The following is a 25,341-nucleotide window of genomic DNA, read 5'->3' on the forward strand; positions in this document are numbered from 1 at the left end:
GAGTCTGGACAGAAGTCTGAAGTTCAAAATGTGCTGTGAATATCAGAACCTGTCACCAGAATCCCCATCTTTTCTCCGTTGAGCCTCAACCAATTTTCTGCCATTCAGTTGCCAATTGACAATTGTGGGGGGGGGGGGGGGTGAGTAGGAGGGGGAGGCAGAGGGGGTTTCTGACACAGGAGAATTCAAGCAGAAAAGCAGTTGGTTATCATCCGCAGGGGTGAAAACGCAGACCCCATCTTTGAAGATAAGCTCTGCCAAAGGTTGAAGACAAAGATTAAACAGAAGCGGAGACAGAGAGGACCCCTGGGGCACCCCACAAGGGAGCAACAGGCTCTGAACGAAATGGAAAGAGACATTGAGGGTGGCCTGCAAGAAAAGAGAACCATCTAAGTGGAAACCCAGAAAAGCCTGCATTTTCCAGTCTATTACTAAGAATGCCATGGTTGATCGAATCAAACGCTGCAGCGAGGTGAAGAAGAATCAATGCCCTAACCTCTCTGTGGTCCTCCAGCAAGTACTGATATAATTGATTCCGTACCCATGCCAGAGCTGAAACCGGATTGAAAAGGGTGTAGAAGATGAGATTCCAAAAAAAAAAAAAAAAAAGAAAAGTTGTGGCCTAACTATTGCCTCTTAAGTTTAATCAGAAATGGGAAGAGCGCAATTGCTGGTAATTAGCAGTCAAGGGTGTGTCCAGATGCATCTTCTTCAGAAGCGGGGTAACCAGCGCATGTCTGAGGTCAGCTCGAATAGTACCCGTAGAAAAAGAATTGGAGAGCAGCAGTGAACAGAGGGATAACTGTCTGCGACAAAGCCTGAATGAAACAGGCATGGGGTCTATACGAGGAGCAGATTGAATCTTTTTGCATGCAGTCAAAACTACCTCATTAGTGACAGGATCATACGGTTCCCACGAAATTCCCCTTCTGGAAGGATTTGACAGAAAAGCTGTAGAGATAGAACCACAATAGACCAACTTATCTTGCAAATGTTCTCAGAGATTAATAACCTAATGGCATCGCACTGCATTTGCGTACAGGAAAGGTCCACTTTTGGGGGATATGAGCTCGAAAGTTCCTTTGCCACTTTAAACATTTCACGTGAGGTGCAAGAAGCAGATCAAATGCGCTTGGCATAAAACTGAGATTTTGCTGCCTTATTGCTTTGTGATAAAGTAACACAGACTGCTTATATAATATTTTTAAGGAAGGATCATAATTGCTCCTTTATTTGCATTCAAGATGATGGCATGTCTTTTGAAGTGCTGTCAGTTAAGGCGAACATCAGAGAGCAGATTTAGGATGGATGTTACTTAGAACCACAGATGCAAGAAAGCCTGCTGTATTCATCATAGCTTTAAGGAGAGCACTCATCGGATCACAGTTCTGTTACTGCAAGATTGTTAGTACCGCTAACGTGTTGTCCAGAGCTAGAGCAGACCTTGTTCCAGCATCGATGAGGCGCAGTAGTTTTTAAAAAGCATGAACGAACCGCAGAAAGAAAGATAGTAAATCACTGGCAGAGTTTTATAGATCACAGTCCATGATTTTTCAGGAAAAAAAAACATTTCATCTGCCCTGTCCAAGATCCATTGCCAGTTTTCAATCATAGGAGTGAGTATCTTAGCATTTCCTCTGCAAGGCCCGGAACCAGCGGTTAGTCATTGCAAGGATTTCTGCTAGACAAATGGCTGGAACTCTGTGGGCATCCTCGAGGTTCTGCACCGACTCTGGAAATCTGCTGTGTTGAGCCTGCAGGAGCACAAAAGTTCAACCGCTGGGATCCTGAGTACCTCCCGACTCTGTCCGGGGTTAATGCAAGAATTGCTTCCATGAAAATCTCCATGAGGGTTTCACGATCATGGAACCAAATCTAGGTGTCCTCCCTACAGTCAGGTCTCAGGAAGAACCTAAAGACGACCAGCAGTGGATGCCCTTAAATCTATTTAAATCTATGACCCTGCACAGAGACTACACCAGAAATGTACTGTCGCCTGGGACCATTTCTAACTTTCTAGGGACTTGGGTGCCCAAGATCCCTTACATCTCTTGAACCGCATGCTCTCCCCACTGGGATTGTATTGGCCGTAAATTACGGATTGCCTTATCTCTATCTGCGGCCGTCACAGGACGGTCGTGTGTGTGTGTGTCAGCACTTCTGTGACTCATTCTTGAGAACACCACAGCAGCTTCTCCTTTTATTGGAACCTGACTTAAGACCCGCAAGTCCCTATTTCATATGTTTGCATTTGTCCTGCACTAACTGAACTTCAGTACTTTACCTGCACTAGCTGAGAGGACCATCCTGGCTACTGACCTCTTACCACAGGAACCTTTTGAGACAAAAAGACTAACAGACTTGATAAAGGCTAGGGCTGTACTTCTGAAGTTGTAGTATATGTTGCTGGGTGCCTTATAATTAGAAGACCTAGGTATTGATATGTACTTAACATCTGTTCTCCCCACTTTAATGCATGTACTATGTGTGATTATAAAGTAGCATGTCCCCAAACCTAGTTTGGTATATGAACAAAAGTATTTATACCTACCTTTAAATATTTAAAGCATGCCTTAGTGTAGTACTGGAATGACAGTGTTATTTTTATAAAACGTACCTGTGTGGGTCCTTTCCTTATCAGCAGTGGTCGAAGTGTACAAAATGAAGTAGTGGAACTATGGTCCCTGCTTGCCTGCACCCACTCCTCACAAACCCATCACCACACGCCCCCCCCACACACACAATACAAACCCCCAAACACATGCAGGCGTTGTTTAAGGGAACGTTCAGTGTAGTGCACCGTAAGTGCAAGTTTCAACTTCTTCCTACACTTTTATTTTAAAACTAAACCATTCCGGAATGGTTCCTTTTAAAAAAAAAGTATAGGAACAGTAAACATTAATTTAAAAAATTAGAGGAGCACCTCTCCCGCTCACTTTGACCACTGCTTATTAGTTTTGCTGTGTGTGAACTGTCCTATACAACAGTGCTCCATTCCTGCCGAGTTCAGCCTTGCAACCTGGTCAACACTATTTAAGAGGGTGGCTTTGCTCAACTGGGGCTTTGTATACCTTTTCTAACCTTAGGTGAGATTTTCCAAGTCCTACCCCCAGGTGGTGACTTTGAAAAGCCCTCCTAACACTGTCAAATATCAATGAAAACTGAACTGGAGTGCTCATGCCCGACTGGTGGTGCAGGGGATGCTTCTGGGCAGCGTAAGAGTTTGAGGGGAGGGCGGGTGAAAACGACCAAGTAACATTTGTCATTATTGAGGAGACGGACATTCGGAAATGTTTAAAGATGGAGGCCTAGGGAAACAGATTAAAGTGGACTGTTTACATAAGGTACAACAATGTACACGCTTGCTGACATACAACCAAACCGGATGCTTGCTCGTTCTGGCAAAAAACGTGACATCCTCCCAAAGTAGCAACCGTTGACATGAGGGATATATTTGTCACCTACCTGTTGTACACATCCTTGCTGAGGCTAAGGGCAGACACCTTCACCTGCCGCTGGGCGCTTATTAGGCAGTTACGCGCTGCCAGGTCCTTGTGAACAAATCTATTGTTCGATAAGTGCTCCATTCCCAATGCCACTTGTGCGCAGATGTACACCTGAAACAGAGAAACAGGTAAGCAAGGTCTTTATATCAGCGAGAGGAAACAAAAAGGCAAGACATGTCCCAGACGCAGAGCAAATGAGAGGAATAGCTACTTGCCTTTAGCACGGATTCTTCAATATTGTTATAGCCGGAATGTTCACAGGCTTTGGAAATCTAACCCTTACCATCTATGCTTAAGAGATGCTAAATAACATTCTGAATCACTACTTTGTATTTATTTTTTTGAAATTTTACAAGTCAAACAAAAAAGCGCATATTCTTCGGAACTCAATTCCCCAATGTAGCATTCCTCTGAAGTAGCTCTTTCAACCACCTTCTTCAGAAAGGTTTTTATGGGGCATGGGCACGTGGACACAAATAGGAGAACGGTACCCACACAACAGTGCTGTTACATCCACGTTTCCCTATCCACTAGGGAATACTCTTCCCTGTAGCCTGCTTTTAAGAAATCACTAGTTCGTAAGGTTTATGTGAAAGATGTTAATCAAGTCAAATCACATCAATGTATATGGACTGGTTTTCTGCATATGTCCTTGTAACCAATGTAAATATTAACAACAAGGCTCCATCACCATCTTGTTGTTTATTACAGTTCACCTAAAAGGCGATTAGAACATCAAGGATAGTGGACATGACCATCAAGCTGGCAGTGAGGCTTACACCTCTTTAGTGTTAAGATCTTTGCTGTGTGGGGCTTCTAAACCCACAACTCAATATACTTAAATACATGACTCTCACCATATATTAGTTATGCTTTTCTTTACGAACCGTTCATTGTTTTTTTAGAATAGAAGATATCAGAGTAAGACAGCACAGATTTAGCAGATGTTAGATCCTAAAATACACAAGCGTGATAATATCCAGGCAGGCATCCTGCCGGATGAATCTTTCAAGGGCACTTCTGTCGCAGAACAAATCCCATGTTGGCTCTCCAACAGCAAGTACCTTATGAAGGGCACAAACTGCCTGCAGTAAGTTAAGGGATTTCTTTTTTCTTAGATCCTCGTTGCAGGCTCATTAATATCGGGGTGTTCCTCAGAGGAGCCAGACTCTCCAAATGACAGTCTATGAGAAGCCAAAGGAAACTTATAATGGTTGCATAATGGTTTAACCGGCATCGTACATCTTTTTATACGCAGAAGCATTTTACGGGTCATTCTGTGATTACACCTATTAGAGACCACATGGACTGCATACAAGCTCACATGATTACACTTACAACAGGCTGTATGCAAGAATAGATCAGACAGCGTAGACTTGGAGAAACAGGATATTCGAGATGTGTGTACTTTCCTCTTATTGGCTCAATCTGAGATATTTGTTATTTTCCCTTCATTTGGATGCACTTTATGATATGCTATTTGTGCCTGTTGTGAACATTGCTTATGAATTATAATTTATATTCGATTTCCATTAATTAAAATATAGAATAAAATGTTTTAGCAATTTAATTCAATGTATCTAAAATGAGGGGATTAGCATGCATTTGAGGCATTGCTTTTAGAAAGGAACATTTTTCATACGTTGAGGATGGTCCAACAGGTACAGTAGACCCGTTCAAGAGCTACTAAATAAGGGAAGGTTCACACAAAAGAGAATATATAATCTTTATAAAGGGGTCTACCAAAGAACATTACCACAATCTGCAGGTAATTAACTTTCAATACTAGAGCTTGTTACATCCCCTACAGGCTCACATAGGACCTTTTGTCAGGGATCTGAGGGCAGAGGCGTGCTGAGCTGATTACGGATCCAGGGCTCCACTCTGAATGCTCATGGAATCTAGCAGCAGGAGTGGGGGTCTGTGCCTGGACCCTCAGTCACACAAGGAAACAGTACTCAAGACTGAAGCCTCTGCGGGTCCAGCAGGAACTGTACAGTGGCTGCTTCCTGAAGCAGGAACCATCAAACTTAACATGGTACAAGTTACAATATTGAAACGCAACAAGGGAAAGTGGCAGAGATTGCCTGCTGGGAAACCCAGCAGCCAAACTTAGAACAAAGGAAATAAACAAGCACAAGTGAGGAGAAGAACAGCAACAGAAATATCCAGGGAAGAATAGGAGCTAAAAGTAAGCAAGGTTCAGAACAGAGACCAGGAATGAGAGGAAAAGCAAGAAAAGAATCCAAGTGCAAGGGTACAGCAGACTGGAACTGCAGACTACAAACCAAGGACCAGAATCAAGGAACAGCAAGCTGAACTATAGACCAGGAACAAGAAAACTCAGGACCGAATCTCTGGACTAGGATAGCAGACTGGTAACAAGAATCCATGGACTGGAATAACAAGGGTAGGACTGCAGACATAACGGCACTCAGGACTGGAATCTTGGCAGCTAAAGCCAGGTAACATGGACTATAGGCATAAAACAAGGAACTCCAAGCAAGGTACAAGATAATAGGTGGTAGAGAGCAAGGAGCTACAGACATGGAACAGGAGACTGCGAACAAGAGCTGGGCTGCAGCGCAGTAAGGGCAGAAGAAAAGGAGAGAGTAGCAGGGCTGCAAGGCAGGGAGCACAGGGCACTGGAACGGTTCTCGACGCAACAGAAAACGGCAGAAATCGAAGGATCAAAGCACAAGGGGCTGGGAGCAAACTCAATGCAAGAGCCCTGTGCTCCTGCAGACAGCTGCTTAAATACTGACCTGCCCTGTGCTGAAGCATGCTCATTAGCAGCACCTGGAGAACCACACACCTGAAGGTAATCTGCCTCCTCCCTCTCTGGTCCTGGGAAAGTAAAAGCAGCACTGATCTCCAAGGCTTCTGCAAACTTGCAAACGGAAAATAAAGACAAAACTATGGATGACATTGTCCGGGTGAGTATAATGGTGATGAATGAATCCCAAATATTCCAAAATGGGTGGCAATTAGTGCTTGGTAGGCAAGGTTTGTATGCAGTACTCTCAGGGAACACTACAAAGAACTCAGACTACAGGTATAGGAAACCCAACCTTTGGTATAAGCTTGTAATACACAGTTTTGGTAGCGTGTTGAGCAACCAGGCTCATCTCAAGAGGGGTCAATGTGAGCTGTAGTGGAGTTACACAGAGATTACAGTTACAAGTATTCAAATCAACTTACACTCGAGGTTTCTTGAATAAACAATTATTCATTTATTTATCAGTCAGAATAAGCCTTCTTCAGAAGGGAGCAATGTAACAGTAACACTTAAATACACTTCATGAAATACACACTCTTAATATCTCTAAATCAGTAGATGCCCTTTTGGGATGGCCCACAGACACTACCTATACCCTCAGGTGACTTCAATTGCTAGGGTGCTGGGGACATTAATATATATATCACTGTTGCATTTAGAATCATGGAGTAAGATGTCAAAGGAAAAGATTTAGAACATACAAGAGACCACAAATATTCTTAAGCAGGCAAATACTTTTGGATCCCCCAGAAAGAGTCATTAACTACAATAGGCTAAGCCAAAGTCTTATATGGGATGAAGCACCTCTGGTAGGTAAATGTAAAAGTCTTTGTACAATGTTTTAGAAGTCTTTGAAGAAAAGAAGAATCAAATGTTGGGCAACAAGCTGATTAGACTTGAGTAGTAGAAGATGCAAGCAACTCTACAGCAAGAGGTAAGTTCTCTTAGACTTTGTACAGTACCTTTAAAGATTAAGACAAGATGCAGCAGATGACTCCTGTTCCAGTTCAGCTCTGCAGCTCTCACTGTTCCCGAGCCTCAGTCGTGGGGACAAGAGGGAGGACGTCGGGGGACTCCTGCAATGCACTGGGACGGTCAAAACTCGCAACCCACAAACTTCACTTTCAGTGACTGTTCGGCATTTCAGCTCCTTGCGACTACCGCAAATAGCAAAAACGTGGTTCCTGGCTGGTGAGGTGGGCTTTCCTTGCTTCTGGGGTCCCGCACTCTGTTAAGGGGGCTCAGGCTTGCTCAGTCCTGCTTCTTGGGAGTCCGGAGGATCTTCCAAAAGCTCTAGGCCAGCTTAAAAGCAACACACACAATCTGGCACTCCTCTCCCTGGCTCTACGGTTTCCAGCAGCAACTCTGTGGAAATTCAAACAGCTCCGAGATGGAAGTCCACGTGGCTGACTTTGGAGTTGGTTGTTCCCACCTACTCAAAGGGAGAAATCGTCCTTTCAGGGGATTCTCTGTGGATGCGAACTTGGCATTTCGGCACTGCAGCAGGGCTTCACCGAGCAAACCAATAGTCCAGGAGTTGCAGCAGGCGTCCTCTTCAAGTTCTTCGGTTTCTTTGTCTAGTGGTCGACTACCTTCCAAGCCAAAAGACTCTCCTTTTATTCAGTTCTCTCCCATTCATTCCAGCCTAGCTGTCACTCACCCAGCAGGGTGGCTGTCCTTGCCAGACAGTCAGCCAATCACCAGAGTGCATTTGGGTCTCCTAGGAGAATAAGCACATGGAGTTTCGGGCAGCTCCCTCACTTCATGCCTACCCCAGACACTATGGAGCCAGAGGCGGGTTTCACTCCGGAAGCCCTCCAAAGGCGAAATGAACAAAGAGACCAAAACTGGTTTGGCGCGCAGAAAAAATCTCTAGAAGGACCTTTCCACAAAGAAGGTGAAAAAAGAAGACCCGGGGGTCATTTTGTCAAAGTGACAGTGTGTCAGACTCCATAACCATAAGAAACAGAGGTAAAATTCACATTAAAATACGAGAGTGGGAAAAAGGGTCACACTCTCCAGGTTAAAAAAAATCAAGTCCTCAAAATCCAGCAAATTTGCTGGGGGTCTCTAAGGTGGAGGGAATTAGCACTTTTCTGAGAATTCTCCCTAACATGGATCTCACCAGGCTCTGTGTCGGGGTCCTCATTTCCAGAGTCCGCAGGTCGCTTGGAAGGAAGGGCTACAGCAGGCTCCCCAGACGATGGAAATCATATCAGACGCGTTTCCTTCATATAACTCTTCAGATTAAGTTCCAGTATTCAACTACTTCTTCAGCTTCTAGGATTCCACTTTCATGCAGGAACCCGGGGGGGGGAGGGGGTTGGTACTCCTTTTAGGACAGTCGGCCTCCCGGTTTGAACTGGATTCTTGCAGGCAGGCTAGAAGACAAAGGGTTGCAGAGTTTTGGACTCCTCCCTCGCTTCCTGCCTTCACAGAAACTCTGCAGCCTGGGCCGGGCTTGTCCGAGGTCTCCTGCAGAAGATAAAAATCCCGAGGGAATTTCCCGCCCTGGAGGCAGGGGAAATGCCAACAAAGGACAAGAAGCATGTAAATGGCAAAAACAGAATACAGGGCCGTTTTGGTAAAATAGGCACCCATGGTTGCATTTACAGCGGCTGTGAAAACAGCCTGTGGTAAAGCTGCACCGAATTTGTAAAAAGGTTCACTGCCACCAATCATTTACAGTAAGCTTGTCCCTGTAACATAATTGAGTGCTAGTGAGAAAGACGATATATTACATCTCCCCAGCACTCCACATAAGGTGGGGTGTGCTGGTTTCACCTACCAAAATGTAGAAGGGATAGAAATATCCTTTCTACCCTTGGGAACTGTAGTTCTCAAGGTTAGCCGCAGAAAGTAAAAGGGGAGTGTAAAGGGCAATCCTGTAACAATAAAAAGGTATATACCAAAAGTTGTCAAAGAGGATGAAATAAAAAGGACACCATGGAGAGTCTTAAAAATGACACCCATAAAAAGAGAAAGGATCTATAAGTGTGAAAAAAAGGTTCCAACTCACTGAGGTATAGGGACAAATCTACCAGTCCAGCAAAAATGTGCGGGGTTCTCACAAGTGAGTTAGATTTAGCACTAAGGTTACCCAACACTGGCCAGCAACTGACATTCAAGCACTGGAGATGTAGATTGGGACTAGACAGTTCCAACCCCCTCCTCTGGCTGACCGACACACAGACACAAACACTTCCACACAGCTTTCCCAGGGAAAGGGGTTTCTTTAAAAGGGATTTAATAACCTGAGAAGGCAGGAACGCAGCCAACGAACATGCACAAAACCTTGTTGCACGACCATCTTGGGGTGCAAGTCACCTTTAGTAGCCCTTTATGGTAAATGCAAAAGTTTATAACATGATATAGGAAAAGATCTGCTGCCACCAGCTCATCCTAGATACATTGTAAATGAAAACAAAAAGCCATTACAGGAAAAGATAAGGATACAAAGTATCCTAACCACACGTCTCTAAGGCGATGTGTGCAATTGGACCAATGCAAGAATTCACAAAGAGAGGCAGTCTCTCAGTACGGATAGCCTTAGGGACTAGTCAGGTCCCCCCATAATAGTGAGCAAAAGGGAAGTGAAGCTGAAAACTTAACTTACCTTCCAAAACGTCACGCCAGGAGTCAAAACAAAGCAAAAAGAAAGTGTATCCCATAGAAGACTATGGTAGCAAAGCAGGAAAAAGAAAATATTTCCTAACAGTAAGCAACCTACAAAAGTCCCTAGCAGGATAAAAGGAATGGTCAGGGCCGCCAATAGATATACCCATACAGTCATTGCTAGCCTAAGCTAACCCCCCAATCGCACACAGGCAATGAATTTGGCAGACAGCCATACAAGTTGGCGTAAAGCGCCAATCAGCAAACACCCAGGTCCATTTATACAGTATGTTTATTGGCCTGACTAGGGGCCAGTCTAAACCAGTGCAACCCACAATAGAGAGTGAGGGCTGGCTAAGAGTGCAGCCATGCTTGCACAACAGCAATTTTAACCTGGCCTCGTGATTTCTTCAAAGGAATGGGCCCAAATCAAAACTGGCACACAAGTGGGTTTACATATAGTATTTGGGTTGGGGCTTCACTGACTTATTATGTGTCAGAACTCTTCCTCACAAACTTGACCCCGTAGTGTAGAGGAAGAATTCTTTCTATCCATATACCACTCTGAATGGATAAAGGAACATCCAGAAAGATCGATTAATCGAAAGACGGGAATCCTTGGAGACCTCGTGGCTGTGAAGAAAGATACATTAATTAATAAGGAATATTCTATAGCAAAGTTTCCAAACCAGATAACTACTACACTAACCTGTGAGGTTAATGGCTAAACCCAGAACTATAGAATTCTAGTCAGGAGTCATGGAAATTTCCTGTAACTAAGAAATCAATGATATAACCAATAGCCTAACCGCTATGTTAGATAAACTGTATGGACAGGTAAGAACAACCCTTGGACAGCCAACGTGAGGGAAAGGTCCTATCTACCCGTATGGATTGGTGTGACCCACTTTCCTGAACAAAAGAAAAAAAAAAAATAAGAATGAAGCAAGAGTTACCGTACGTGAAGTCAGAATAGTTCCTCTAGATCTCTGACGGTGCAGCTGAGGCTGAGTTCGGGTCTAGGTCGTCACCGAGTCCCACGAGGTGGTTAGGATGGAAACACAACACTCCCACGTAGCAGCGGAGGCTGGCAGGATCCTGCGGTGCAGCTCAGGCTGAGAACTCCTAATCCCACGATGCAGCGGAGGCTGGTACTATTCCGCGGTGCAGCAGCGGCTGAACCTCTCCAAAATCGCAAGGAGGCGAATTAGAGAAAGAAAAAGAAGTCAAAACACGGAAAATCCGAATCCAAAAGGCGTCAAAAACAAGGGGGTCAAGAACAGCAAGCCAAAGTCCAATCCGAATCAAAAACACAAGCGGGCGGTGACAGAACCAGGGAGCTGGCAAGTAGCGAGTCCAGGGACGAGTGCCGTAAGTTGAAAAAACCAGAAGTTCCAGGTACCAAAACAGACTAGGGAAATCCAAAAAGCAGGTCCGAGAAAGCGTAAGCAGAATCACAACAATGCACGAATGGAAGCAGTAAACCAAAAAAAAGCTCATTCAGAAGCACTGAACTTAGGACAGGGCGGAGTTTAAGAAGAGGAAGTCATGTGACTAGTGCTTTCTTCCTGAATACAGACTCCCTCCCCTTGACAACGGCTTCCACCGTTGCCAAGTTAACTTCCAAGCCCTTCTGCGTGAATCAGGTCGGAAATGCAGGATTCTTTTGCTGCCTTTCCGTTTTACAATAGGTTTAGCGAGACACTTGGTGAATAGCGGGTTTCTTGGAAACCTTTTCGAGTCCCGTGGCGTGACATTATGGTTTTTATACATGAATTGCGTTCATACTGTATGTTAGGTCTAAACTAAGCACTTCTTGATACTAAAAGAGGATTCTATGTGTGATTGTGTTAAATGAATAGTTCGGGTGTCTGCCAGAGAATTGAGTTCCACTGGAACACGTTGAGAGGTTAGGAACATGTTCCACTTGAGTGCCCGCTTGCATATTTTTTGGGATAGCTTGGACAGACAGAGTGTGTGCCTCCCTGCTGGTTTATGTAGAACATGGCAGTGGTGCTGTCTGTAAGGACTTGCACTGTTTGACCTGTAAGATGTTGCTGAAGGGCTTGAAGAGCCTTGAGAACTGCCAAGAGTTCCAGGAAGTTCATGTCTCATTGGACTGTAGCACGTGTCCACTGGCCATGGGCTGCGTGGTGGAGGATGTGAGCCACCCCATCCGGCGAACGTGGCATCTCGAATTAGGATTACTTGTGCTGGTGGAACGCTGAAGGCTTTTCCTTTTAGCAGGTTGTCCCTGGACCACCAGCGAAGAGCTTGTGCCAGGGTTAGCAAAACAAGCACTGGGTCGTCCCACTGACCGCTTGCTGGAGACCATTATTTCACTAACCATTCTTGCATTGGGCACAGGCGCACGTGTGGAACCAAGTGAATGCATGAGGCCATCATCCCGAGCAAGCGCATTGCTTTGCGTACAGTTATCTGGTGACCGGCTTTGTAGCGAGGTACTTGTAACAGCATGTTTTGTACTCTCTCGTTTGACGGGAAAGCCATTTTCTCTTGTCTTTAGAATTGTTCCCAGAAATTGTTTTATTTGGCTGGGGACTAAACCTTATTTCTTTTTGTTGATGGAGAAGCCCAAATTGAAAAGAAGGTTATTGTCTTTTGTTTGCAAATTTGAGGAGTTTCCACAGTGATTATCCAGTCATCCAGATAAGGGTATACATGGGTTGATTCTCTGAACAGGTGTGCTGCCACTACCGCAAGCACCTCTGTGAATACTCTTGGCACTGAGGTGGTGCTGAGGGGAGTATCTTGAACCACAGATACTGTGCGCAGGGAGCATTGAAATATAAAAGTACACATCTTTCATATCCAATGTTGCCATATAGCCCCCCCTCATTTTAAGAGGGGATTACCTCTTGAAGCATGGTCATGCGAAACCTTTGGGGATTGACATACTTGTTTGCAGAACTAGTACTGGGCACAAGGAAGTACGTTGAATTAATATGCTTGTTTCCCAGATTTGCTGGGACGATCGCTATGGCGTCCTTTTCCAGCAGTGTCTTTACTTCCTCTAATAGTATATGCACCACTCTTCTGGCTACATCTGTGTCTTGGCGGGCAGTTGGGTGGCTTTTTTAACAGTTCGATGCAATTCCCGCTTGCCACGCTGGACAACACCCACATGTCTGACATTATCCCCTCCCATGCGTGGGTAAAGTGTGTAATTCAACCTCCTACTGGAGTCGCATGGGAGGGGACCTGCAGCAGTGTGTCATTGTTTGAGCAGGGTGGAGCCTCTCCCAGGTAAGGTTTCTTCCTCTGGATCTTTTGTTTCCTCTTTGAAAACCAGAAGAGGAAGATTGTCCTTGTGATGGGCCCCAAGTTGAAGACGGTCCGTCCTGAGTGTATACGGAAAAGCATTGTGAACCCCGACCCCTTCTGCAGTTTAAGGAGCCCCTTTTGTACGTAGGGCTTGTTTGTTAACTGGCCAACCGATTCAAGAGTGTCAGAGTCCGAGGGTGTCTTCGACCGCTTTACTGAAAAGTACATTCAGTTCCACCAGCATGGTAAGGCGGGTGCTTAAAACCAGACTGAGCCAGGAGTGGCGCTTGATGAGCATGCCTTCTGTGATGGTGTGGCCTGCATTGTCTGCTGCATCAAGATTTTTGAGGATGCAGTTTGATACCTGCTTGCCCTCTGTGATAGTGCTTCTGAATTGTGATTTTAGGGTTTCTGGAACCGCTTCAACCACCTGGTGTTCCAAGTCATCCCACTTGTGCCAGCCATACCTAGCCAGGAGTGTAGTGTTTGCGATTCTAGCTTGATATGCCGCTGAGGAGGCAACTGTATAGATTTTCTTGCTTTCTTGATCTGGCGGGGCTTTAGCCGACACAAGAGGAGTGCCAGCCCTCTTTCTGGTAGTGGTGACTACTAGTGAATCAGGTTTTAGTTTCCCCCTAATATACAGGGGGTCTGTGGGTGCCGGCCTGAATAATCCCTCAATTCTGGGGTTAACCGCCCTTGTGTGGTTAGGTGCAAGTAAGGAGGGCTGTACACGTCTTTGTACAGACTTTAACAGTGGGATAAACTGAGTGGCAGACTGTCTCCCAGAAAGTCCTCCACAAAGTCCTCGCCTACTTGTGCATCTTGGATGTCAATACTAAAGTGTTGGGCAGCGTTCAGAAGCAGTTCATTGTATTGTAGTTGGTTGTCTATGTGAGAATCTGCTACAGGCTGGTCTTGGTGGTTAGGTGACTGGATGACAGATGTTATCATCGTCGTAGCATTGGAACCAACTATATAGGCCACCTTGAGAGCTGGGATGTTTTGACCCAGAGAGATCCGTACCATACAGGTCCTGAGAAGCTTCTTGGTAGGTGGAGGCCGGGAGTCCTAGGGCAGAAGGGCTAGGCTGTGGGTCCAGACAAGGTTCTTTGGCAGGGGGTAAGATGTTTTGAAGCCCCCGGCTGTGAGGCATCTCTAAGGGACGTTAGCTCTTCTGGATGCTTGTCTATGACATCAACAAAGCATGACATCCTTTTTATAATTCTGTTAAATTGTTTAGGGGTATAGTCACATGAAGACGGGGAGCCTGACATGGTAGGGGTGGCTTGGGAGGGCGCCTGGTCCCTGTGATGCAAAGCCCTTTCCTCCCCTTGTCTACAGGGGAGGAAGAATCCATAACCTGAATGCTTTTGAAGGAAATAGGCGCCGAGGATTTCAACTTTTTTGGTGACTTTGTTTTTAACAGGGTAGCAGGGACATGTTTTTTTTATTAGTTCTTGCATTTTCGGCGTATGTTTAGGGGACGTCTATGTGCCTTACGCTACCCGTTTTTAGGCGCGCCTTAAAGGAGGGCCTTTTTGTGTGCGGTGTCCGAACCGACTTTGGGTGTTGGTTTTGGAGGCCTGTCGTGAGGCAAAAGTGCAAGCGGTGGCCCCCAACACAGGGAAGATCGAGAGGCTTTCCGCAGACACCGCGTGGGCCTCGACGCTCTGCGATTTAGTCGAAGGTCCTCCATGGGCTATGTGCTTAATGTTCTGGGACGTGTGTGCGCTAGGGCTGCTGGGTGTCATCTCTATTTGAATCGGGGGCCCACACATTGGGTTCCGACGAACCCCGGTCGCCTTCGGCGTCACTAAGGACACCAATACTGCCCTCGCTGGAGTCCTCTGTCACATCAATGGAGGCTTCGGCCTGCATTGCATGGACGGCCCATTGCTTTGTGTGACGATCTTTGAGAGTGTTCGGGCTAGGAAAATTGTAGTACTTGATAAGCTTCCTCCCCCTCTCTCCCTACTGTAAGGGGCGAAGCCCGAAGATGCCGGTGAAGGTTGCGTCTGGTCGTATATTCAGTAAAGTCGTCGATGGAGTTGTCTGGTGAAGGCTGTCGAGCAGATGGATGATGCTGCGGCAAAAGCAGACAAAGAAAGAAGTCTACGAATAAACTTTTAACTTAGTCAAAGGAATCAGCCTGGAAGGAACTCTGCAACTTGTGACCCGATGACGATGGCGGAAAGAATCTGAGGGACTTCGACTTGTGAAGGACCATGGGTACAGTACACGTCACACTAGGGATAGTATTACTAACTAGCCCTGTCGACAGACATTTGAGTTTCGAAAAAACAAATCTTGTAATACTCTGATTACCACTATATACACATACATATATGTATATACATACATGATATGATATATATTTTATTTATATCGTGCTCTTACACAGGTGTTTCAGAGCGCGACCAGGCAAAGGGAGGGGAACAGGGGAGAAACAAAAACAATGATCTTACTAGGCCCAGTGACATTGAGAACGCGCAAGTGCATAGGGAAGGGAAAAAGGGGTAAAGTGCATGGGGAAGGGAAAAAGGGGGACAGTGCAGAGCATAGGAGAGAAACAAAATAAATAGTAAGTACATAAATAATTAAATAGAGTGTTAGCAGTGGTAGTGCAACCTGTAAGAGGCAAAGGTGCTAGGTTAGTCAGATAGGGAGTATCTGATAAGTGCAGAAGAAGAGTGGGTGGGGAACTTTATGGGTACAGACAAAGGCCCCAGTGCAAGGGGTGGCCCGGAGGCAGTGCAGGAGGATGGCAGGGTGAGCAGGTACATGGGCCCGAAGGGCAGAAGGTAGCCAGGTGCAGAGTGCCGAGGGAAAAAGGCAGATCAGCAGGGGAGAAGCGGGGCGAAGGCAGAATCGAAGAGGAAGGTCTTTAGGAGCTTCCGGAACCGTAGATGGTTCTCCTCAAGTTTCAAGGTGGCAGGGAGGCAGTTCCAAAGGGAGGCCCCGGCCGAAGACAGATCTACCGCCAGCTCGTTTCTTTGACAAACGACTGACCCTGAGGGAGTTAGAGGTAGAGGAATGAAGGGCTCGAGAGGGGAGGTATTTACAGAGGGATAGTTGAAGGTATTTTGGACCCAGGCCCCAGAAAGCCTTGTGGACAATGCAAAGGGTTTTAAATGTAATCCTTGCATCCAGTGGGAGCCAATGAAGGGATTTCAGAGCTGGAGAGATACAATCCCAGGGCGTGAGGCCAAGGACAAGTCTCGCAGTCCTGTTCTGGATTAGCTGTAAAGGCAGGTAGATTTAGAAAGAGGCTGTTACAGTAGTCCAACTTAGAGAGAATCAGAGCTTGGGAGACAGTGAGCTTCTGTGGGAAAGTGAGGAAAGGAAGAGTACCTCTAAGGAGGTGCAATAAGAAGTTTGATTTCTTAGAGATACCAGAGATGTGTGGGGAGAAGGAAAGTGTGGAGTCAAAGATGACCCAGAGGTTCTTAGCTTTGCAGGTAGGGGCAGGAGGAGGGCCAAGGGAGGCTGGCCAGAGAGTGAGGGGAAAGGATAGAGAGGGTGTACCAATAAGGAGGATCTCAGTCTTGTTGGCATTTAAACAGAGATTGTTGGCAGCACACCAATTTTTAATGGCGATGAGTCACAGATGAGGGAAGGAGAGGAGGTGGCTGAAGGAAGCCTGAAAATGAGTTGGGTGTCATCAGCATAGCACTGGAAATTTGAGCAAAAGATGGAAATGCAGTATGTGAGAATTGCCAGGTATTGGTTGAAAAGCCAGGGCGAGAGGTTAGACCCCTGGGGAACGCCACAGGCAGAGAGGGAGATAGAAGATAGGAAGGACCCAAGTTGTACCTGGGAGGGTCGATCAGAGAGAAAAGAGGTCAGCCAGGCCAGAGCCTGATCAGTGATACCCAGGTTGTCACGGAGACGATTGAGCAGGGTGGTATGGTTGAATGTGTCGAAAGCAGAGGAGAGATCAAGTAGGATGAGGACAGAGGGAATGTTAGAGTTAAGGTTGGAGAGCAGGTCTTCATGGATGTTCAGGAGAGCAGTTTCCGTGCTTCTGGCTGATCTGAAGTCAGATTGGTGGTCGTGGAGAGAGCCAACAGAGTCAGAATGAAGGTTAAAGCTGAGAGATGGCAAGCTTTTCCAGGAGCTTACCCAAAAAGGGAGTTATGGAAATTGGGCGATAGTTAGCCGGGCAAGAAGGATCAGCTGTGGGTTTCTTGAGGAGAGGATGCACAAGGGAGTGCTTCAGAGGGGAGGGGAAAGACCCAGAGGCAAAGGAGAGGTTGCAGAAATCTGCAAGGGCCGGAGCAAGGGTATCAATGTGGTCCTTAATGGTTTTAGAGGAACAGGGATGGACCCGTTTTGATGAGGCTTTCATGGATCGGACTTGTCTTGCAACCTCATCGGGGAGAAGAGAGGAAAGAGGGAGGGTGGTTTGCTGAGGGTGGGTAAGCAAGCAGAAGAAGGGAGAGGAGTGGGAGAGGAGGAGAGAGTGGACAAGATGTCCTGGGTTTTCGAGACAAAGCGTGCAGCCAGGGCATTACAAAGAGCCCGAGAGGTGAGAGGAGGGGTGGCTACTGCAGCAGGGTTGGCCAGCTCCTTGCAGATTTTAAAGAGTTCGGCCGAGATGTTAGATGCCGCAGAGACACAGGCTTGAATGTGGACTTGCTTCTTAGTGCATACAGAGAGTCGGTATTGCCTTTGGAGCAGGCGGCAGGCCAGTTTGTCAGAGGATGAGCAAGAAGCCCTCCATTTCCTCTCGGCCGCCCTACACCTGCGTTTAAGTGTAGCTGGGTAGGAGTCATACCAAGAATTGCACTTGAGTTTGGGCTTCAAACGGATACTCATGACAGGGGCAAGAACATCAAGAGTGGCAGAGATAGAGGAGTAGAGCAGAGACAGTGCTGTGTCAGGGTGTGAATCAGACTGGGGTGAAGGAGGGGGTGAGAAGGTGGCAGCGAAAGCCTCGACTGACACACGCTTCATGGGCCTGATGTACGAGAAGGTGGGTGGCAATCTTGGGGTGGGATTGGCTTGCGGGGAGGAGATGGAAAGAGGAGAGGAGGCAGTGATCACTCTAGGAGAGAGGAGTGGTGATGGGGGGAGGCCAGAGGAGATCAGGACATCAGGTGTGTGTCCAGCAGAGTGAGTCGGGCCGGAGGGGAGGATAGAGAGGGAGAGTGAATCGCAGAGGTCGTAAAAAAGCGAAGATGAGGAACAGGGTGAATCAAGATGGATGTTGAGGTCACCAAGGAGGAGGAGTTGAGAGGGAGACGCCAGGAGGGCGGAGGAGAGGTCTGCCCACTCGGAGAGAAAAGAGGTGATTTGACCATGGGGCCGGTAGAGAGTAGCAACAGTAAGAGTAACTAGGAGAGAGACAGAGCCTACAGACAAGCCATTCGAAAGAGGAGTAGGTCTGAGTGGGGATGATAGAGGCAACAATCCACTCAGGGAAGATCAAGGCTACACCACCACCGGGCCAGGTGGATCTGGGGGCGGAGAGGATCTTGTAGCCGTCAGGTAGGAGAGTGTCAAAGCTTGTGACAGAGCTGGCCGTGAACCATGTCTTGGTAAGACCAAGGACATCAAGGTCAAGTTCTTCTAGGAGGTGGCAGATGTCAGAGGAATGTTTGACAGCAGAGCGGGAGTTGAGGGTGGTAAGATGAAGAAGGTTGTCAGCCTTAAAGACCTTCCGGGGAGGGGTACAAATCAGAGGTACACCCTGCGGAGGAGTGGAGGGAGCATGAGATGGGGAGGGTGAGGAAGGGGAAAAGGGCAAGGTAGACAAGGGAGGGGAGTAGGGTACAGCTGGAAATGAGAGGAAGTTGATGAGGCGAGGGAATCGCCTATCAAAGAGAAGGAGATTGGCCTGAGGACCTTGCACCATTAGAGTGCCATTTAGGTAGACATTAATGATGACTCTGGAGGAGTCAAAGGCATCCATATGAACGTCCCAGCGGGTGCCACCATTAATGGGAGAGGAAGAGACAGGACAGAGCACAGAAATCATATGGGGGGTCCAGATATCAGGCCAAGGACGACAAAGAGGATATCAGTAAGGGTTTGTCTGGCAGAAGCGCTGGAATAGGTATCAGCAATGGGGAGACCTGGGTTGGAGGCCAGGATATCCTTTTTAAATTTCTTTTTACCAGACTTAGTGAGAAGGGAAGGATAGTGGATAGTAAAGCAGTTTGAGTAGATAGGAGAAACAGATAGCGCCATGGGCAGGTAGAGAGCGAGAGGGGCAGTGGGAGAGATAAGCAAATGCAGCGCTATGGTATAGTCACTGGGCTATTAGGTTACAATTGAGGGCCAAGTGCAATGAAAAAACTCGCCTAAATTTGACTTTCCAAAACACACCCAAATTTGACTTTCTAAACCATACCCAAATTTGACTTTCCAAACCACACCCAAATTTGACTTTCTAAACCACACCCAATACACCCAAATTTGACTTTCCAAAACACACCCAAATTTGACTTTCTAAACCACACCCAAATTTGACTTTTCGGTTTGAAACAGGCATGGGGAGAGTGAAGGTTCAAGAAGGGGAGAGAAAGGGTAAAAGAAGGAGTGATCTAAACCCAAAGAGATGATGGTGAGGGAGTCTTGGTAGACCTGTTACATGGCTGAGTGAGCTGGCAGCCCTAAGGCGGGTCCAGAGGGTCAGGCTGTTGTAGAGGCGTCATGAAGCTTCCCGGTAAAGCGGACAGGGACGCTAACGGGGGCCTTAGAAGTGGGCCTTGGGTGAGGGGGCCGGCTACAGCCTTCCGGGTCCTCGTTGAGCAAAAAGAGGCTGCACCCCAGCCAATCACTGGCCAAGTTGTAACAGAGGCAGGAAGCAAGCACTGCCTTAGGTGTTGAGGCGGCCCGGATGGCCATCTTGAAGGCACCACATGGTGCAAGTTGTTAATGCACTGAAACGCCTCCAAAACACTGCTCAAACATACCAAGTGATAAGGGACAAAGAACAAATCAGCCCCAAAGCGCTATGATGAGGCGCTGAAAGTCAGGATTTAAATGCCACCAAAAAAATATTAAAATTGTCTTTTTTGCATAAATTAGAGAAAAGCCCAGTAAAATTTGTATATACATACATGTATATACACACACACACACATATATATATATATATATATATATATATATACATACAAGCAGACGAAAGGGCTTTTACAAATGCACAAAACGCAATGTTTGTAAATTTACAAAAAACGGTGCCACTTTTGAGCACCCAATAACAGAAGTGACTGAGTATAAATGAGAAAATCACATGTGGGACAGAGTATATGGTGTATATACTGTTATGTGCATGCAAAAAGTGATACGTTGGAAGTACTAGGTGCAAATTGAAAACACTGGTGCAGCAACATTTTAGAGCTATCCAACATAAGGATGCAAATTATTCTATGGCAAAACATTTTACCGATCATCATGAAAGCAACATGAACAGTTTTGCTTTTTTGGGATCCACACTATAGAAAGTGGCCCAAGAGGAGGTGATATAGAAAGCTTCAACAACAAGAGAATCGCTGCATCCTTGATTTTGAAACGAAACAGCACAACGGACATAATCTAGACGAAGAAATATATACTGTTTTAGACTATTAGCATCCAATGCCACAAGGATACCAACTCCTCAACACTGACTGATCACGTTTTAAAGGGTTGCTAAATGTTTTTAATTGAGTGAGCAAAATCATTTTATGCACGGGTGTTTTATTAACATTATTTGTCACAGGTGTGGGTGAGTTAAACGTCTAAGTTGGTTATCTTTAAAGGCAATGAAGCAGTAAGAACAGAAAGACATGATGGATGTGATTGAATTGGGAATTTGTCAGGTATTCTCTAGATATACCATAGTAGAGCCAAACATTTAAGTTGTAAGCACTATGCACTTTAAGGTAGATTAATGGACGTATAGCACTTTAGCACTTTATGATAGTATTGGAGATTGAAATCTGTCCAGCTCTCTCTACATACTAGGAAGATGGAGTCAAAAAATAAGCTGCTAGCACTATGCACTTTATAGCTAATGTTTGCCGAAAAACAATGATGCACTTCATGTATGAAGTTACAGTACTTTGCACTATACATATGGTTTTTGAATAAGGAAGAATTGAGGGATTTCCCATTACCTGTTGCACATATGAAAGAAGACAAGTGACAAACGACAGCCATAGAATGATACCGTGTGCAGCAAATATGTATACAAAAACAACTGTTGCATTATTACTTTTGCAATTGTGATAGTCCATATTGATTACTTAATCAGGGGCTTCATACAATATGTTTTGAAATGAATGGTGGGTATGAGATCCATTATAAGATGGCCGCCAATGTTTTAGGAAACACAGGTCCTTCCTATGTTATGTTATTTTGCATTTATATAGCGCCTTATATACCATTGGTATGTCTGAAGGCGCTGGTAGGTTCAACGCACTTGGGAACCGAAGTTCGGATCAGTAGAGAGTCAGAGGTGCGTGTGAGCACCGGATATGTGTGCAGCTGGTGCGATATTCATGTAATAGCTGCTTCTTAGCGGTAGGTGTGGTGGTTGAGAGATCAGGAGTATGTGTTAGTTCTGGCAGGATTTATTCAGACCGAATGTGGCTGCGTTAGGCCTGAGGGGCACGCCTGGCTGGGGCCTGAGGGGCACGCCTGGCTGGAGGGGGTGTAACCAGCAGTGTTTACTTAGAATGATGGGGAATGTGCGGCAGATGTTGGTATGAGAACAGTTATATCATATCCGTGTCCCCTTTTCATGTCCATTGTCATGCCTTCAGTATTTTAACCAAGAATGTGGTAGAGACTATGTGTTGTGAGCAAGTGGCAAGTTGTGACGTGAAACGCGTCAACCGTTGGGAGAGCCGGGATGAATGGCGGCTATACGTTATGGAGCTATGATGTGAACCAATAAAGAAGAAATTCCATTTGATCTGCTGTCCTGAACCGAGTTAATTATATTGGAAGGGGATTGCTCCTCAATGACTGGCGCTTAGTCAGTTTCCAGAAAAACTGATATATATATATATACACCGTAATCGTATTTCTGATGCTTGTATCTGCTTAGATATTCGCATGCTGTGCATAGGCCGACATCTAGTGGAAGCTGCAGAGTATTACAGTTTGTTTTTCGGAACTAGAAAATGGGCGTGCCAGTAATACTATCCCTAGTGTGACGTCCACTGTACCCAAGATCCCTCACGCGTCTAGGATCCTCAGATTGTATTTTTTCTGACATGAGGTAGCATGAGGAGTAGCGTGAGTACAGATAATCCAAGCAGATAGACAAAGGTAAGACTACAAACAATCATGCACCTTCTCTCAGAGGGGAGGAAGGGGGGTCACATGTGAATCTAAGCAGATAGAAGCATCAGAAATACTATTACGGTGAGTAATGTATCCCTTCTGAGGCTTGTGGAATCTGCTTAGATCACATGCTGTGCATAGACTAGCGAGCAGTACCTGAAGAAGGAGGTGGGATGTGAGAAGGGTCATGAACAAATAAGTGCCTTAGAACCGCTTGTCCCACTTGTGTATCTGCCTTGGAATGGGTGTCAATGCAGTAATGCTGAGTAAAAGTGAATAGAGCTCCAAGTAGCTGCTTTGCAAATGGTGTCAAGGGGTACATTTGCAATGAAAGCCAGAGTGGCCCCAATGCCTCTAGTAGAGTGGGCTCTTGGCGTGAAAGGCAGAGTTCTTTCAGAGAGTGAGTAACACAGCTGGATACAGTTAATAATCCACTTTGAGATGGCACCTTTAGAGACGCGATCCCCCCTCTCTGCCTGTAGCTACGGAGACAAACAGTTGATCTGTTTTTCTTAGCTGTCTGGTTTTATTTACATAGTAGAGGACCGCCCCACGCACATCTAGGGTGTGTAGTTCCACCTCAGCCGAGCTTTGCGGATCCTGGAAGAAAGCCAGAAGCTCGATGGACTGGTTTACATGGAATTTTGATATAAACTTAGGTGAGAACCTAGGGTTTGTGCGTAAAACCAGTTTGTCTTTATGGACAGTAAAGAAGGGATCCTGCACTGACAGAGCCTGAATTTCACTGATCCTTCTTATAGAAGTAATAGCTACTAAGGCCGTTTTATAAGTCAGGTGTTTGAGACTGCTTTTATGCATGGGTTCGAAGGGGGGGTCCCATGAGCTTGGCTAGCACCACATTAAGGTCCCACCCTGGTGGTGGGTTTGAAATAGGAGGGTCAAGTCTCTTTACTCCTTCCATGAAGGCTTTAACTACTGGTACTTTCCACCACGAGATCTTGCTATGGGAAGTGGTGTATGCCGATAGGGCTGCCAGGTGTACTTTCAGTGAGTTAAAAACCAGTCCTGCATCTAGCAGGTGGAGCATGTATGTAACAATAGTGGAAGGAGTGCAATCAACAGGGTTGATTTGTCTACTCTGGCACCAGATAACGAACCTCTTCCACTTGTCAAAGTAACAGTGCCTTGTGTTTGGTTTCCCAGATTCCTTTAGGATGCCCATACACCTCTGAGGCAAGTTGAGATGTCCAAACTCTATGACCTCAGAAGCCATGCTGCCAGGTTCATTGAGTTGGGTTGCTGGTGCACTGTTTGACCTTGGTGCTGGGACAGTAGGTTGTACCAGGCTGGAAGTTTGATGGGCTCGCACACCGCCATCCTGCGTAGGTGTGGGAACCACGGTTGTCTTGCCCACATGGGAGCAACTAGGACGAGCATCATCGACTCTCTGTTCATCTTGTTCACCACTTTCCAGATGAGGAGTTGGTGGAAAAGCGTACGCAAACATCCCTGACCAGTTCATCCACAGGGCGTTCCCATGGGAGTCTGGTTGGGGGAACCTGGATGCAAATCCTGGGCATTGTCTGTTTTCGCTTGTGGCGAATAAGTCTATAGTGGGGGAAACCCCACTGAGAGAAGATATCTTCTACGACCTCTCTGTGTAGAACCCATTCGTGTTCCGCTGGGAGGGAGTCTCTAACTCAGAGCATCCGCTAGGGAATTGAGCTCCCCTGGAACATGTTGTGATGACATGAAGATGTTCCGTCTGAGTGCCCATATCCATATTTTCTGGGCAAGCTTGGACAGATTTGGTGAACGAGTCCCTCCTTGCTTGTTCAGGTAGAACATGGCTGTTGTGCTGTCCGTCCGGATTTGCACTGACAGTTTAGTAGGTGGGGCTCGAACGCTTGAAGCGCTCTGAATACTGCCAGAAGCTCTAGCAGATTGATGTGGTTCTTGGCCACTGAGGGAGACCAGAGACCCTGAGCTGTGTGGTGGAGAGGGTGAGCTCCCCACCCCGTCAGACATGCATCGGTAGTGACTACTGCCTGTACTTCGGGATCGTAAAAGGGTTTCCCCTGTGCGAGATTCTCTCTTGTCCACCAGTGAAGGCTTTGTACTTGTGTTGGCGAAACGACCACTAGATCGTCCCACTGACCACTTGCCTGAGACCACTGTTTCGCCAACCCTCCCTGCATGGGACGCATGCGCAGGCGCGCGTGGGGGACCAGGTAAATACATGACGCCATCATGCCCAGTAAACGCATTGCTTTGCGTACCGTTATTTGTTGACCAGACTGAATGCGGAATTTGCAGTAGTATATTCCGAATTCTTTCTTCTGAAGGAAAGGTCAACCCCTCTTGAGTATCTAGGATTGCTCCTAGGAACTGTTTGGAGGTGCTTGGCACTAGGCTTGACTTTTTCTCGTTGATTGAGAAGCCTAACTCGTGGAGGAGGTCGATAGTCCTTTGAATGTTTTTCCTGCAAATTCCTGGGGTTTCCCCCATTATGAGCCAGTCGTCCAGATAAGGGTACACTGGGATTGCCCCCCTGCGTAGGTGTGCAGCTGCCACCGCCAGTACCTTGGTGAATACCCTTGGTGCTGAAGCTATCCCGAAGGGCAGTACCTTGAATTGGTAGTGTCGACTGTCCAGCTTGAAGCGCAAGTACTTTCTGTGCGCTGGGAACATGGAAATATGAAAATAAGCATCTTTCATATCCAAGGTTGCCATGTAATCCCCTTTTTTAGGAGGGGGATTACCTCTTGTAGCATAGTCATACCATTGGGGCTTGACATACTTGTTGGCAGGCCGTAAATCCAATACTGGGCGCATTGTCAAATCTTTCTTTGGCACAAGGAAGGAAGTTGAATAAATACCCTTGTTTACCTGGTGTCCCGGGACGAGTTC

The 25,341-nt window shown here is 46.3% G+C and overlaps 1 protein-coding gene across 1 annotated transcript in view; it reads right to left on the reverse strand.

The window, feature by feature from the left end:
- The window catches only part of PTK7 (protein tyrosine kinase 7 (inactive)), a 998,735-nt gene that overhangs the window by 46,458 nt on the left and 926,936 nt on the right, over window positions 1–25,341 (reverse strand). The window contains exon 18 of the mRNA XM_069608884.1: window positions 3,466–3,617. Coding sequence (XP_069464985.1) covers window positions 3,466–3,617 — 152 coding nt within the window. The remainder of the gene's footprint in view (window positions 1–3,465; window positions 3,618–25,341) is intronic.

The sequence above is a fragment of the Ambystoma mexicanum genome, chromosome 4q (assembly GCF_040938575.1).
Source record: "Ambystoma mexicanum isolate Mex_15411 chromosome 4q, UKY_AmexF1_1, whole genome shotgun sequence".
NCBI classification, from domain to species: Eukaryota; Metazoa; Chordata; class Amphibia; order Caudata; family Ambystomatidae; genus Ambystoma; species Ambystoma mexicanum.